The sequence below is a fragment of the Lissotriton vulgaris genome, chromosome 3_1 (assembly GCF_964263255.1).
Source record: "Lissotriton vulgaris chromosome 3_1, aLisVul1.2, whole genome shotgun sequence".
Taxonomy (NCBI): domain Eukaryota; kingdom Metazoa; phylum Chordata; class Amphibia; order Caudata; family Salamandridae; genus Lissotriton; species Lissotriton vulgaris.
The window spans coordinates 879,685,395-879,699,675 of NC_141689.1; the positions used below are offsets into that span (position 1 = coordinate 879,685,395).

The 14,281-nt window shown below is 43.6% G+C and overlaps 1 protein-coding gene across 1 annotated transcript in view; it reads left to right on the forward strand.

Annotated features, from left to right (window-relative positions):
* The window catches only part of TUT7 (terminal uridylyl transferase 7), a 1,558,036-nt gene that overhangs the window by 1,500,179 nt on the left and 43,576 nt on the right, over positions 1 to 14,281 (forward strand). The window contains exon 27 of the mRNA XM_086961199.1: positions 299 to 362. Coding sequence (XP_086817325.1) covers positions 299 to 362 — 64 coding nt within the window. The remainder of the gene's footprint in view (positions 1 to 298; positions 363 to 14,281) is intronic.

Genomic DNA, 14,281 nt, shown 5'->3' on the forward strand with positions numbered 1-14,281 from the left:
TATGACTTATTTTCACTCTCATTTGTATGTATTTGAGCAATATTCTCATTAAAAATAAAATGTGTATTAGGCTCCAAAGTAAACCAAACACATTCTGTATGATTCCTTTCTTTACAGGCCACACTTTGCTTGTTATTGGGTTATTTAATTTACCTAGCTAGAAGAAGCATGACCATGAAACAATGTTATTGAACCTGCATCCAATTAATATTGCAGCAATGTGTTTTGAAGACTACTTCAGTGATTTTTATTTTGGTAGATAAAAACCATTGCATAATGTATTTACTTTTCTTTCTAGGCAAATCATCTACATGATGAAAAACGGAAGCAACAGGGGAAGCTATCACTGGGCCCTCAGTCAGGTGAGTTGAGGTGTTTTCAGTTGATTACATATTTATTTTAAGAGTAAAACGTGTATAGGTATGCTTCATGTTCCGCTGCATGTTTTTCTTGTTGCCATCCTAAATAAAGATGTTTATGGTAAAGACAGAGGTTCAGGGTTGGCCTAAAAAGGTCCAGTAACACAAGGTTAAATATTATTTAGTTAGTTGAACAAATCGGTTCTAGGAGCAAAACTTTTTAGAGAAAAACCAAAGGAAATGATGGACGGAGCGTTGACAATTTAAGCACTCACCCCCAGTCAACTGATCTGGGTTTAATCCATCACCGTTCTTTAGCCCACTCTGCCACCCCAGTTCAGACATGGCCATATGCAAATCAGTCTGACCCTGTGCCTCATGGGAACAGTACAGCCCGAACTGCCAAGCCAAACTTTTTAGGCCAACAGATAAATATTTAATCATAGTAAGCAAATCGATAGTTACAGGTGCTCACATAAGTGACAAGGGTGCGTAATGTGACTGAGTGAAAGTGACAATGCAGGACATATCACACACAACAAACATCGAAATCCAAGACAGAGTATGTACAAGAGGAAGGATTTTCAACAGGTGGTCGACGGCGTTTCGATCTTTTGTAACTTTAGATCATCATCAGGACTGTGTGAGCATTCTGAAATAATTATGTAGTGAGAAACTTAATCTTGCTTCGGTGTTAATCCTGTTGGTAAGAGAGTTAAGCCGGAGGCTTTGCCGATTAGACGGTTCAGGATTAATAGGGTTATTAGGATCCTAAATCTTGCTTCAAATATTGTAGGAATAGAAGGGAAGTTTTCAGAATTTGTCTATTAGATTGGTGCAGTACGTACGATAAAGAGACTAAGTAGTGCTCTAAATTTGGAGCGGACACCCAAGCGTATTCTGATGGGTCCGGATTAGACGGTTCAGGATTAGGATTATTAGAAGCCTGAATCTTGCTTCACGTATTGTAGGAATGTTTTCAGAATTGGTGTAATAAATTGGTACAGTACGATATGAAGACTAAATAGTGCTCTAAATTTTGAGGGGGCAGCCAAGCGTATTCAGGTGGGTCCAGATTTATCAGCTTAAATGAGAATCAGTGTCTATTCAATTAGTCCTGCGGGGTGGGTCAGGGAAGCGGCATCTTAATTGCGAGGCCCTCTTGGAGTTTAAGAAAAACATGCCAGGTTATTAATCCCTGGTGCTAATGGTTCACTCGACCTCGCGGCAGCTTTCGCTGCTTATTCGTATACCCTTGTTTTCCCAAAACATCCTAAATAAAGAGTCCACAGGTTTTAAAAATATCTACAGTTGGTTGATTTAAGGATTGTTATATGTGAGTGCTTTGAAGTCCCCCGCTGTGGTAATGTAAAATAATGAATGCATTCTATATTTACAAATGTCTGTGATTAACCCCTTCGATGCTCATGACGGAACGGTTCCGTCATGAGCATCGGTTGAGCTGTGCTCATGACGGAACCGTTCCGTCATGACCACACCCTTTAACATTGGGGCCCAGCACCGGCGGTAAATCGGGGCAGCAGTCATGTGGTTAACTATACGAGGTTGCCTATTTACAATACATTTATGGCTTTTTTAAAGTGATTATGTGCCACACACACACGCCACTTCAGAGGACCTGAATAAAATATCTGAACTGTATATGTGTGGCCGGAGAGTAATATGAACATTAACGCCATTGGGGTACTTTCTGGGTACATTAGACACAGTCCAATTCTTGGCTAGAGAGAACGCCTCTTAAATAGATGGTCTTTCAATGTTCTCTATAAGTCTAGTCATTTAGATTATTGGTACAGATGAATTAGGCAAATTCTTATTCTTAGCTGCTAGTCCAAGAAGGCATGGCAGATATTTAGAGGCTCATTCACATAGAAAATTGCACTTAGCATGACCTTTGGTATATAAATAGTTGAATTTAAGCATTAAAATTGCAATTTTCTATGCCTGACCTTTTAGCCTTAGAAATTAAATTTCCAACTGCAGACAGTCCACTAGTATTGTGGATTGTCTGCAGTTGGGAAGTTGGCTTAGGCTAAGAACAGGGGTGTTCTCAGTAGAGAGGTAATACACTGCACAAAGACATCATTTTGTGACCCTATGATAACTCCCCAATGGTTTTTTACCCACATTGCACTCATACTTTTAGTATTGAAAAAGGTGAGGTGTGCAAAATGTTTGAGGAAAACACTTTATATATGAAAATGAAATGTGGGAATGGGATTCCTCAACACGGAATCTATTTCCTGTGATGGAAACAGAAAAGGCTGTGATGCATTTACATTGTAAGTATCTGATAGAGACATCTAGCCGCAGATTCCATAACTTTTGAAATCTCGAGCCACATGACCAGTATTGTGGGCTTTATAAAGCATTTTAAAAATTACTCTGTTACATTGGTAGCCAGGGAAGGGATTGACATGTGGGCATCATATACCTGGTTGCACCATCTGTACTATGTTGTTAAAGTGGCTTTATTGTTTTGTGAAGAAATAATTCTTTGATTCATTAACGCGAATAGTATTTTCCCTTCACCATGCTTGGGACAGACCGACTACGATGAGTATCCCATTCATTCCTATAACTGGGAATCAAAATATTCAGTTACCAAAAAGAATTACTGGAAGGTAACCTCGGTGTAACCATACAACCTCTCTGCTCCCAAATAGCGTTCTGGATTACCCTATCCCTATCGTTTATAGGGCAGACAGCCCTTCCTCAAATGGTGATGCTCCTCTGCTTGCTTTATCACTTTGTGAGTCTCCAGAGCATAATCCCTGTTAAAACATTCAGAGCATTATTATTATTATTATTATTTTTTTTTTGAGAGTTCATACAAATACAATGCAATACACAGTAAAACGATTTTTTTCCCCTCATAAATACATACATACATATATACCATAATATAATAAAAAATTACCTCATATATTTAACTAATGCGACAAACACGCTGACCGACTTTCTCTAAAATTCTTAAAAAATATTAAGCAGACAGTATTGCTACTATACCCTGGAAGCCATTTAAACTCTTGCCGCCCTCCAGGCAGCTACTGGAGCCCAGAGTCGCATACCCATTTCCCTTGTCTTAACTCCCTTTAATTCATAAAGTGCTTCCTCGATGTTATGTATACCCACCATTCTACACATCCACATTTGAAACGTCGGTGCTTCTGTATCCTTCCATGCAGCACTAATTAAAATCCTCAAAATTGCTACAAAGATAAAAACTAGAGCTTCAGCCTCAGTGCACAACTTGAGTTTAACATCGCACCCAGTGATTATCAGGGTTGGGGATAGATTAACTTTAACATCTAGCAGCCCCTCTAAAAACCGCTCTATATCAGTTTTGATAACATTTAATTTTTCGCAGCCATAAAACATGTGTATAATATCAGCAGGCCCATTTTCACATCTAGGACAATTGCTGTCAGCCATTTTTCCCCAGGAAAATAATTTTGCCGGTGTGTAATACAGATTAAATAAAGTTTTATAATGTTGGGCCCTAAGATTCGAGGAACGAAGAAATCTTTTATCCATCGCTAGGGCCTTATCAAGATCTACTTCCGGATCTCCCAACTTTATGGACCAAGCTGATTCCATTTTGCCCATATCATCCATTGACCCTTCATATTTTGTATATGTCCTTGATTCTATGACCCCCCGACTTCAAATACTCCAATAATTCACATCTCCTCGTCAGGGTGATACGTGGCCTTATTGATTTAATTCCGTTAACAAGCTGTAGGTACTTAAACTCTTGACAGCCTTGTAACGAATACCGCTGCGTGAGTTCTTCCAAGGGTCTGCACTCGTCCTTAACCATTATTTGCCCCAACGTGACGATGCCCTGACTCTCCCAGTGGCGCCAGGGTCCATCCCTACTCAGGTTTGGAAATAATGTTGAATTCCAAAGTGGTGTGAGATGGTGATAACTGGGTATAGCTAGAGTTTTCTTAACAATTGACCACATACGCCATACATCTTCCAACATTCTATACCCAAATTTCTTATAATAGCTCTTCTGGGTTCTCCTCAGCAACACACCTACTGCTTCACTACCCAATGTTAGACCGGTAGATGTACCATCAATCTTCCAGCTAAGGGTTGGACCCCCTGGATGGAATAGGATTGCCATACCTGTAAGAAGAAATGCATAATGGTAGCTCTTTAGATCTGGGAGCCCCAACCCTCCTCTTTCTTGTGGCAGTGACATATATCTATTTGAACGCCTTATTTTGCCATAATGCCACAAGAATTTCATAAATATGGCTTCAATCTGCTTAATAACCCTCTCATCAATTTTAAGTGGAATTGCCCTGAATTTATATAAAACCTTGGGAAACATTGTCATTTTTATGACATTAGCCCTACCAATTAATGACAACTGGAGTGAATCCATTCTTTTTAGATCTGTTTCCATTGATTGCATGAGTGGTGAGAAGTTTTCATTGATTATTTTTCCGGGTTCTGCATTTATTATTATACCCAAGTAGACGACAGAATCTACATATCTGGCACCCTGCTTAGCTACCTTTTTAGAACATAATACTTGCGTTTTATCCACATTTAATCGGTAGCCCGACACACCACCAAACTGCCCGGTTATATTAACTACTTCCCTCATAGCTGACTCTGGGTCTTTGGTGATAACGGCTAGGTCATCTGCATATGCGAGAAGTTTCGTCTGAAACCCATTGGTGACTACTGGCATGATAGCTGCGCTATTCAGTATTTGTGTAATTAAAGGATCTATATAAAGCGCAAACAGGATTGGTGAACATGGACACCCCTGTTGCGTACCCCTTGTTATATTTATCTTCCCAGATCTTTCTCCCATCAGCTGGATTCTTGCCGTAGGTGTGGAGTACATTGCCTGGATAGCTTGACAAAATCTTGGGTCGAACCCCCTTGCCTCCAGGACCTTCCAGAGAAAGCCCCATCTAACGCGATCAAATGCCTTCTCCGCATCGAGGAGGATCATTGCAACCCTTTCACCCCTAGCAGCCCCGATGTCAAATAGGGTTATAGCTCTCCTAATGTGGTCGGTGGTACCCCTACCTGGGATAAACCCGTGCTGCCAGGGAGAAACCAAGGTCGCAACAATCCTCCCCATGCGAGCGGCCATGATTTTTGCATAAAGCTTATTATCGCTATTTATCAGAGATATTGGTCTGTACGAACCAGGGTTAGTCTTTGGTTTTCCTTTTTTATGGAAGATCACTATGTTGGTTTCTTTCCAGGACTCGGGTATTACACCTGTATTCATGACGCCTTTGAACAAGTCTAAGAGCATCAGAATTGTTTTGTCCCTTAAACTCCTATACAACTCTAGCGGTATAGCATCCGGGCCCGCAGCCTTCCCACTAGCCAGATCTTGCAGGGCCTCGGATACTTCAGACATGGTAATATCTTGTTCCAAAGTATCAATGTGGGCCTGTTTTAACTTGCTACCCATGTCTAGCCAGCTTGTATTTAGAACCTCTGCTCCCGCCTCCTCCTGATACAGTTCTTGATAAAATTTTCTGAAAGCCTCTAGAATTTCATCTAATTTATCATATGTTTGGCCCTCATATTCTATTTGTGTCACTGTATTCTTGGAAGCCACCTGCCTGGTTCGTAATGCCAGTGCCCTTCCTGCTTGCTCCCCTGTTTCATAAAGCCTTGATCTCTGCGACTGGTGTTCAGCTGCCGCCTTTTTAGCTAGCTGTTTCTGGATCTCTGCTTTTAAGGAATTTACTCTTTGTAGACTCTCAATGGATTGAGCCCCTAGAATTATATCCTGTCTGTGTTGTGCCTCGGCCTCACTCAACTTTCCCATCAAAAGTTCTTTTTCCTGATTGATCCTTTTCCAAACCCGAGTAGTGTAACTTATGGTCTCGCCTCTTAGTCCTGCCTTGAAGCTGTCCCAAACAGCACCCCTAGATGCACTGTACCTATTAGCATCAAAAAAGGCCTGGGACCAAATCTTCATATGTTTTAGATAATCGATATCCGCTAATAATTTTTTATCCAAGGTCCATGGCCTAGGGGCTTTACGTGGTTTGTTAATATCCATGGTTAAAACTAAAGGATTATGATCTGACAAAACTTTCGGAAGTTTAGTTATTTGGACCCTATTTAGCTGGGTGGTCGAAATCATAAAATAATCCAATTTCAAGTATTTATTAAAGGGATACGAGAAGTAAGTGTACCCTGGGTCGCCTATCTCTAAGTTCCCCCACACGTCTGCTAAAGCATGTGACTGCATCATTGATGTTATTGCTCTGTATACTCTCGGCTTCCTACCTTCGTAGGATCTATCATCCGAGAAATTAGCTCAGATATTGAAGTCCCCACATAATACTATAGGGGTTGGCCAGTCAGTTACTTCATTTTCTATACGACTGAAGACCTCAGACTCATCGGTGTTAGACCCGTATACCGAACATATAGTAAAACCCAAGTTCATTTCACATATAGCCCATCTACCCAAAGCATCCGCCTTACACCTTTTGGCCCCCCCTAGCCCGACTTTACCTATAATGGCCACCCCCCTTATCATGGAGTTCTGGGTTGAGCATCACAGCAATTCGTAGCCTTTAAGATTTAACCAATGTTTTTTCTTCCAGGGTAGGTGGGTCTCCTGTATACATATGATGTCTAGGCCCAGCACATTAAGGTATTGTTCGAACCTCCCCCTCTTTTTCCAATAATTTAATCCTCCTATATTAAGAGATCCAATCCTAAGCTTAGGCATAGCTGTACATCAAGCATTGCCAGCTCATCAACCTATCCAGGTAACTAATACATACATGATGGAAATATATCCTTTGTTTCGAATTTACTCTTGCATTTATGAGCACATTGACAGTACAAACTCTCTTCATTTTTATGTTTATGCCCCCCTCACCCACCTCCCACCATCCCACCCTCCCCCCTTCCCTTCCCACACCCACCTCCTTGCTCCCCCCCCCCCGCACTCTCCCTGGCAAGGCGCCCAGACTGAGTCTGTGCATGTGATGGGTGCAGCACAGCAATGGACTCAATAAACCAACTTACTAGTGTATACCTCGAAAACAAATAAAAGAAAAGACCCAAAAAAAATATGTGACTTATAAATTATTTCCAGTTATTTCACCATAAATCATCCCAAAATCCTCACATAACCTGTAATTGCTACCTCATAGGCGCTTTACCCTCCGCATAAATGCCCCTAGTACAAGAACGTATTATTAGAATGCCTCACTTTCAATTCCTTAGTTATACAGAATCGAGGAACTCTTGGGCTTTAACCTCTGAGGAAAAGTACATTGTTTTACCCAAATAAATTACTTTCAGTTAAGCCGGATTTATAAGATAAACCTGATTTTTTTTATCTTGAGAGGGTCTAATTAATTGTCGTAGCTTCCACCGTCGTTCCACCGTGGAGTGGCAAAAATCCGGTCTAACGAACAAAGTGACCCCCTCTACAGTTCTCCTTGCATCCGGTCTTGATTTCTCTGCCACAGATTGTCTCAGGATAAAGTTCCCGAAAAATACCAAAATAGCTCTGGGCTTGTCACCTTCTTTCGTGTTCTGGCGTATCCTAAATGGTGTCCGATGTACCCTCTGGATTTCTAGAGCCCAATTCCAGCCAGCCAGTTCTGGGAAAGCTTTCTCAAATAAATTCACTATATAGGCTTTAACATCGCCCCCTTCCCGACCTTCAGGAATGCCAAGGACTCTTAGATTGTTTCTCCTCAACCTATTCTCCAAGTCTTCCAGCTTCCACTGGACATCCTGTGCCTGAGCTCCAAATGATTCCACCTTAGCAGTGGCTGCAGCGACTTCATTCTCGGTGGCAACCACTCTTTCCTCTAAATTTGAAACCCTATCCCCCACATTCACAGTGGCCTTGGAAAGTTTCCTAATCACACTCTTCATTTTCCTCATGGCTGCTTGTGCTTTCAGGCTATCCTGCCTGGTCTCTTCCCGATGCTCGATAATCTCATGATGAATTGCCTCCAGCATTGCTCGCTGAGTAGCCTCTTGGGAATCCTCGAAGTTATTTTCTCGAATTGAATTGCCTTGGAGCAATGTAGATGGCGAGTGATCCCAGGCCAGTTTCATCTGTTTCTTTGAAGGTACCAGCATCTTAACCGCAGTAGTAACCTGACCTCCTTCTGGATCGCTCTCTGTCTCTGGGTTACTTCCATCTATGTCTGAGCTTTGTTCCTCTTCATCCTCTGACCAGTCTGCCTCCTCCGGTACTGAGACAAAGCCCTCGCTTGGCGTCTTCTCCTCCTCCCTTTCTTGCTCCTTATTCATATTCATGTTTGTCTGAGGGATATCATTTGACTGCATGGTTCCTGGCTGTGCACTATCATGATTTTCCCCCGTGCTGCTCATATCTTCTTAACTATAGGGCCATTGCCGGTGCTGTTATCAACCCCTGTTAAGCTCTTGGCCTCGCCTCCAGTCTCCTCACCCTGGTCGAACTTGTTGCCTCCTGTCATGCAAAGTACGCCCAAGTCTAGGGTAGAAATTTGGCCCTGAGTTCTACTTCCAACCATACACTCGGGGTCACCAGTCATTTTTGAGCTTACCCCAGTTTCCTGTAGTTCTGCCTCGCCGCGTTTCTCAGTCTCAATCACCAGTTCGATATCCGCCTCACCTCCTGGGGCTTTAGTCTCCTTCTCCTTTCCAGCACGATTGAACATATCGACAATGCTCAGATTGGCCGCGGCCAACCTGGTCCTTACTGCAGGTGGCCTCATTTCCTTTGATGATTCCTGCAATTTCAGCTTCACTTTTCCACACACTTCGGGTTGAGTGTTGCCATTGTCCAGATTTGCTTGCTCTTCTAGACCGGAGTTAATATTCTCTACCACTTTCTTTTTGGCGGTTTTACCGACATTACTTTGCTTTGAGGGCATCTTGCACAGCCACCCCTTCTCCACCGAACCGCGCCGCCTTGTAATCACCCAGCCCGTGATCTCTGCCTTGATTCTGACCGCGAGCTTCACTCCGGCATCTCCGGTGCCTCTGAATCCACTCCGCCTTCCTGCACCACGAACTCCGCCTGCTCCACCCGCTCCGCCGGCTCTGATTGGTATGCCGCTGCTGGGAGCCGGTGAGAGCCTGTCGGTACACAGATCCGAGAACGCTCGGAGCAGGTCTAATGGAAGGCAATATGTTACATCCATCCGCCCGTCACAGGTTTTCTTTTCCGAGGCGGGTTTAATGAAAGGTTTTCACAAAATCCGCGAGGTACACATGACGCTATACTGTTAAGACCGGAGCCCTTGCTAATGCTGCCGCTCAGCCGCTAGTAGCGGCCGCCATCTTAACATTCAGAGCATTATATACATTCAGAGCGTTATATACATTACTGACCAACCTGATATGGTGCATGGACTGGTATATTGCTCTGGCCAAGCTGAAGCTTCCCAATAATGAAGGTGGCCTTGGGGCTCCCGACTTTTGTAGTTATTATTATTTTGTGCACTTGCAAAGTCCCGCATATTGGCTATCTGGCCACCATCTTGCCAAGACTGGTTTTATGTTAATACAGTTGCAATCCGGTGCATCAAATAACGCCTCATTACTCTCTTGTAGAGGTTCCTCACACTACTCCCTGCTACTTGGAGTGGCGCTCGCTTGTCTAAGCAACACTTTGGTATGTACAATCTGTGCACCTTTCTATATACCTTTGTTCCTCTGTTAGGTCTCCCTCAGTCATAACAAAACAAACAGTGGGGGAGGGCTAGAGGGACGTTTAAAGACCGATGCCTAAGTAATGTCCCCAAAGGACTCAATTATGCACAAGGTACTTAGGGGTCTAGGAGCTGAAACCAAAAAAGTGTTTGCTGCTATAAAACCTATGTCTAGTTAGTACTATAGGAATATAAACAGTAACAGACCGAATCGCCAATAAATGAAACACCTGTAATCGTGAGTCACCCCAGTTGTTTTGGATTCCCATCAAAGTCTTACAAGATCAATATTATCATTTGGTAATCCCTGGCGGGTATTGTGTCTCCTGACCATTGAGATCACAAGCATACCCTCTCGGATGGTTCGGGGTAGCGACCACAATCACACAGGTATCACAAATGCTGTTGATTCAATGGGAAAGGTGCAGTGCAAAAAAAGAATAAGTGGTGATTTAAAATAGGATAGGGAACTAACAAAAGAAATTTTAATAAGCGTTGGCCCCTTCCTGATTAAAAACAAGAACAGACTGGTAAACTTATTGCATTGATAACAAATATCTGCGCGGAGACCAACATGTTTCAGCCTAAGAGGAAGTGACCTCGGGCTTTCTTCAGGGTCTCTGTTCTAGATGGTGCTACTGCCTGTATAAGTGTAATAAAGTGTGAAAAATTATACAAAAAAACACACAAGTGAAAAGAGCCAGAAAAGGATATAGTGTTCCTTCTTCTGTGCGTACTCCTCTTCGGAAGCAGGTACTCGGTTACTGTAGTCGGGGGACAAACATACAAGTGAAACACTTTCAGCAACCCTGGTCTGAGTATTACCAAGCATCGAGTCAAGAACTTTATCAACCTGTGATACTCACCCAGTACTTCCGGGGAGTGGACCTCACCTCTTCCTGGACCTGGCTCAGGATATGTGAGACCCCGCTCTACGGGAACAGAAACCGACCTCATGGTTATGGTTATGGAGGGATCAGGTAGATCTACTCTCATGCATACTACATGAAGTCAAACATGTTCTGGACGTAGAGTATACTGTCATACACCTGGACGCGCTCTCGTGTCAGTGCCCCTCATTGCACCCACCCGCCGCGAGTCCAAAGGGACTCGAGAGATGTTCTATTGACAAGGCTATGGGTTGATGTCAAGCGTAGCCCGCCGAGGGTGCTAGCGGAGCTATCGTCTTACCTGTCCGTCGTTGTCTCGAGCTGTGACTGAGTCAGGGGGAGGCTCAGAACAGTGTTCGTTATTCTTACTTGAATGGTTAGAGAAAAAGTTCCCAACCAATCAGGCAGAGATACGACGTAACCTCATACTGAGGCTCGAACTACTCGATGACGTCATACTTGACATTCGGGTAGTTCCAGTGATATGCAAAGGACCCCGTGGTTGTTCAGTGGCCGGTCAAAATTGCCTGGTGGGGAAATTAGGAGAGACTGAACCATGGGATGTCGTCATTCAGTCCGTGTTGATCAGTACCCAATTTGTACACCCATCTTTGCTCCTTGCGAAATAGGAAGTTGGACACATCGCTTACATGGGTGGGGATGTGTGGTTTTTCAAGAACATGCCAATGGAAATCGTTTTCACTATGATTATGCTCGATAAAGTGTTTGGTAAGTTTCGAGATATCTTTTTTACAGCGGAATGTACTCTTATGTTCCTGCATTCTTACTCTAACCTTTCTGGTGGTCATGCCAACATATCGCTCGTTACAGATGCATGTGAGGAGATAGATTAGGTTGTTGCTATTGCAATTGGAGAATTGCCTCAACTCCCAAGGTCGATCTGTCCCGATATCCACGCTAGTGATCTTGGAGGTGAGTGGACAGACAGAACAGTTACCACAAGGGTGGTGGCCTGTAACAGGTGGCAGGTCCCAAAGGGTGCCCACTTCTCTCTTGGCAGTGGTTTTGGGACGGGTATGTACCAGTCGATCCCTTAAGTTTTTGGAGCGTTTGAACGCAAATAGGGGGAATTCAAGTTTGTCCTTCCCGCTATTAAGAATGCGCCAGTGTTTCTTGATAATTTTCTGAACCTTATTTGACTTGGTGTTATAAGTACTCACGAGAGTGAGTCGTTCTGTCGGTGGTTTGGCAGGTTTAGGTTCCAGTAGCGCAGCCCGGTGGTTGTTGGCTGCTCTTTTACATGAGCGATTCACCAGTCTTTTGGGGTAATGCCTTGCCAGAAGCTGATTGGACAGTTCTCCGGCATGTCGTTCAAAACTTTCAGCGGTGGAGCAGTTCCTACGGACTCGTAGGAATTGCCCAAATGGGAGGTTATCCCTTAGGGCCTTGGGATGTTGACTCTCATACAATAGGAGGGAGTTGCGTGCCATTGGTTTACGGTAGAGTTCGCTCTGTAGGCCATTCGCTGTACAGTAGATTGAAAGATCCAGAAAGGTTACTCGTTCCTTACTTATTTCAATAGTGAAACGGAGGTAGTCATTTTGATGATTGAGCCATTCGTGGAATTGTAGAATGGATTCTTGGGACCCTCTCCACACTAACAAGACATCGTCTATATATCTCTTCCACCAGATAATAGACGTGAAATGTGGGTTGCTCGCATGTAGTACCGTGGTCTGTTCAAATTTGTGAACATACAGGTTCGTCAGGGACGGGGCAAAAATACTTCCCATGCTGGTTCTTGGAGCGTTTGAACGCAAATAGGGGGAATTCAAGTTTGTCCTTCCCGCTATTAAGAATGCGCCAGTGTTTCTTGATAATTTTCTGAACCTTATTTGACTTGGTGTTATAAGTACTCACGAGAGTGAGTCGTTCTGTCGGTGGTTTGGCAGGTTTAGGTTCCAGTAGCGCAGCCCGGTGGTTGTTGGCTGCTCTTTTACATGAGCGATTCACCAGTCTTTTGGGGTAATGCCTTGCTATAGTAGCAAGCGACATGATAAAGGGCACAGGAGTGATGGAGGAATCTGAGCTTGACTCCATCACTCCTGTGCCCTTTATCATGTCGCTTGCTACTATAGCAATGAAAGAGAATTTCTTCATGTTTGAAGACCGAATATATCATCAAATCTCCGGAACCAGCATGGGAAGTATTTTTGCCCCGTCCCTGGCGAACCTGTATGTTCACAAATTTGAACAGACCACGGTACTACATGCGAGCAACCCACATTTCACGTCTATTATCTGGTGGAAGAGATATATAGACGATGTCTTGTTAGTGTGGAGAGGGTCCCAAGAATCCATTCTACAATTCCACGAATGGCTCAATCATCAAAATGACTACCTCCGTTTCACTATTGAAATAAGTAAGGAACGAGTAGCCTTTCTGGATCTTTCAATCTACTGTACAGCGAATGGCCTACAGAGCGAACTCTACCGTAAACCAATGGCACGCAACTCCCTCCTATTGTATGAGAGTCAACATCCCAAGGCCCTAAGGGATAACCTCCCATTTGGGCAATTCCTACGAGTCCGTAGGAACTGCTCCACCGCTGAAAGTTTTGAACGACATGCCGGAGAACTGTCCAATCAGCTTCTGGCAAGGCATTACCCCAAAAGACTGGTGAATCGCTCATGTAAAAGAGCAGCCAACAACCACCGGGCTGCGCTACTGGAACCTAAACCTGCCAAACCACCAACAGAACGACTCACTCTCGTGAGTACTTATAACACCAAGTCAAATAAGGTTCAGAAAATTATCAAGAAACACTGGCGCATTCTTAATAGCGGGAAGGACAAACTTGAATTCCCCCTATTTGCGTTCAAACGCTCCAAAAACTTAAGGGATCGACTGGTACATACCCGTCCCAAAACCACTGCCAAGAGAGAAGTGGGCACCCTTTGGGACCTGCCACCTGTTACAGGCCACCACCCTTGTGGTAACTGTTCTGTCTGTCCACTCACCTCCAAGATCACTAGCGTGGATATCGGGACAGATCGACCTTGGGAGTTGAGGCAATTCTCCAATTGCAATAGCAACAACCTAATCTATCTCCTCACATGCATCTGTAACGAGCGATATGTTGGCATGACCACCAGAAAGGTTAGAGTAAGAATGCAGGAACATAAGAGTACATTCCGCTGTAAAAAAGATATCTCGAAACTTACCAAACACTTTATCGAGCATAATCATAGTGAAAACGATTTCCATTGGCATGTTCTTGAAAAACCACACATCCCCACCCATGTAAGCGATGTGTCCAACTTCCTATTTCGCAAGGAGCAAAGATGGGTGTACAAATTGGGTACTGATCAACAC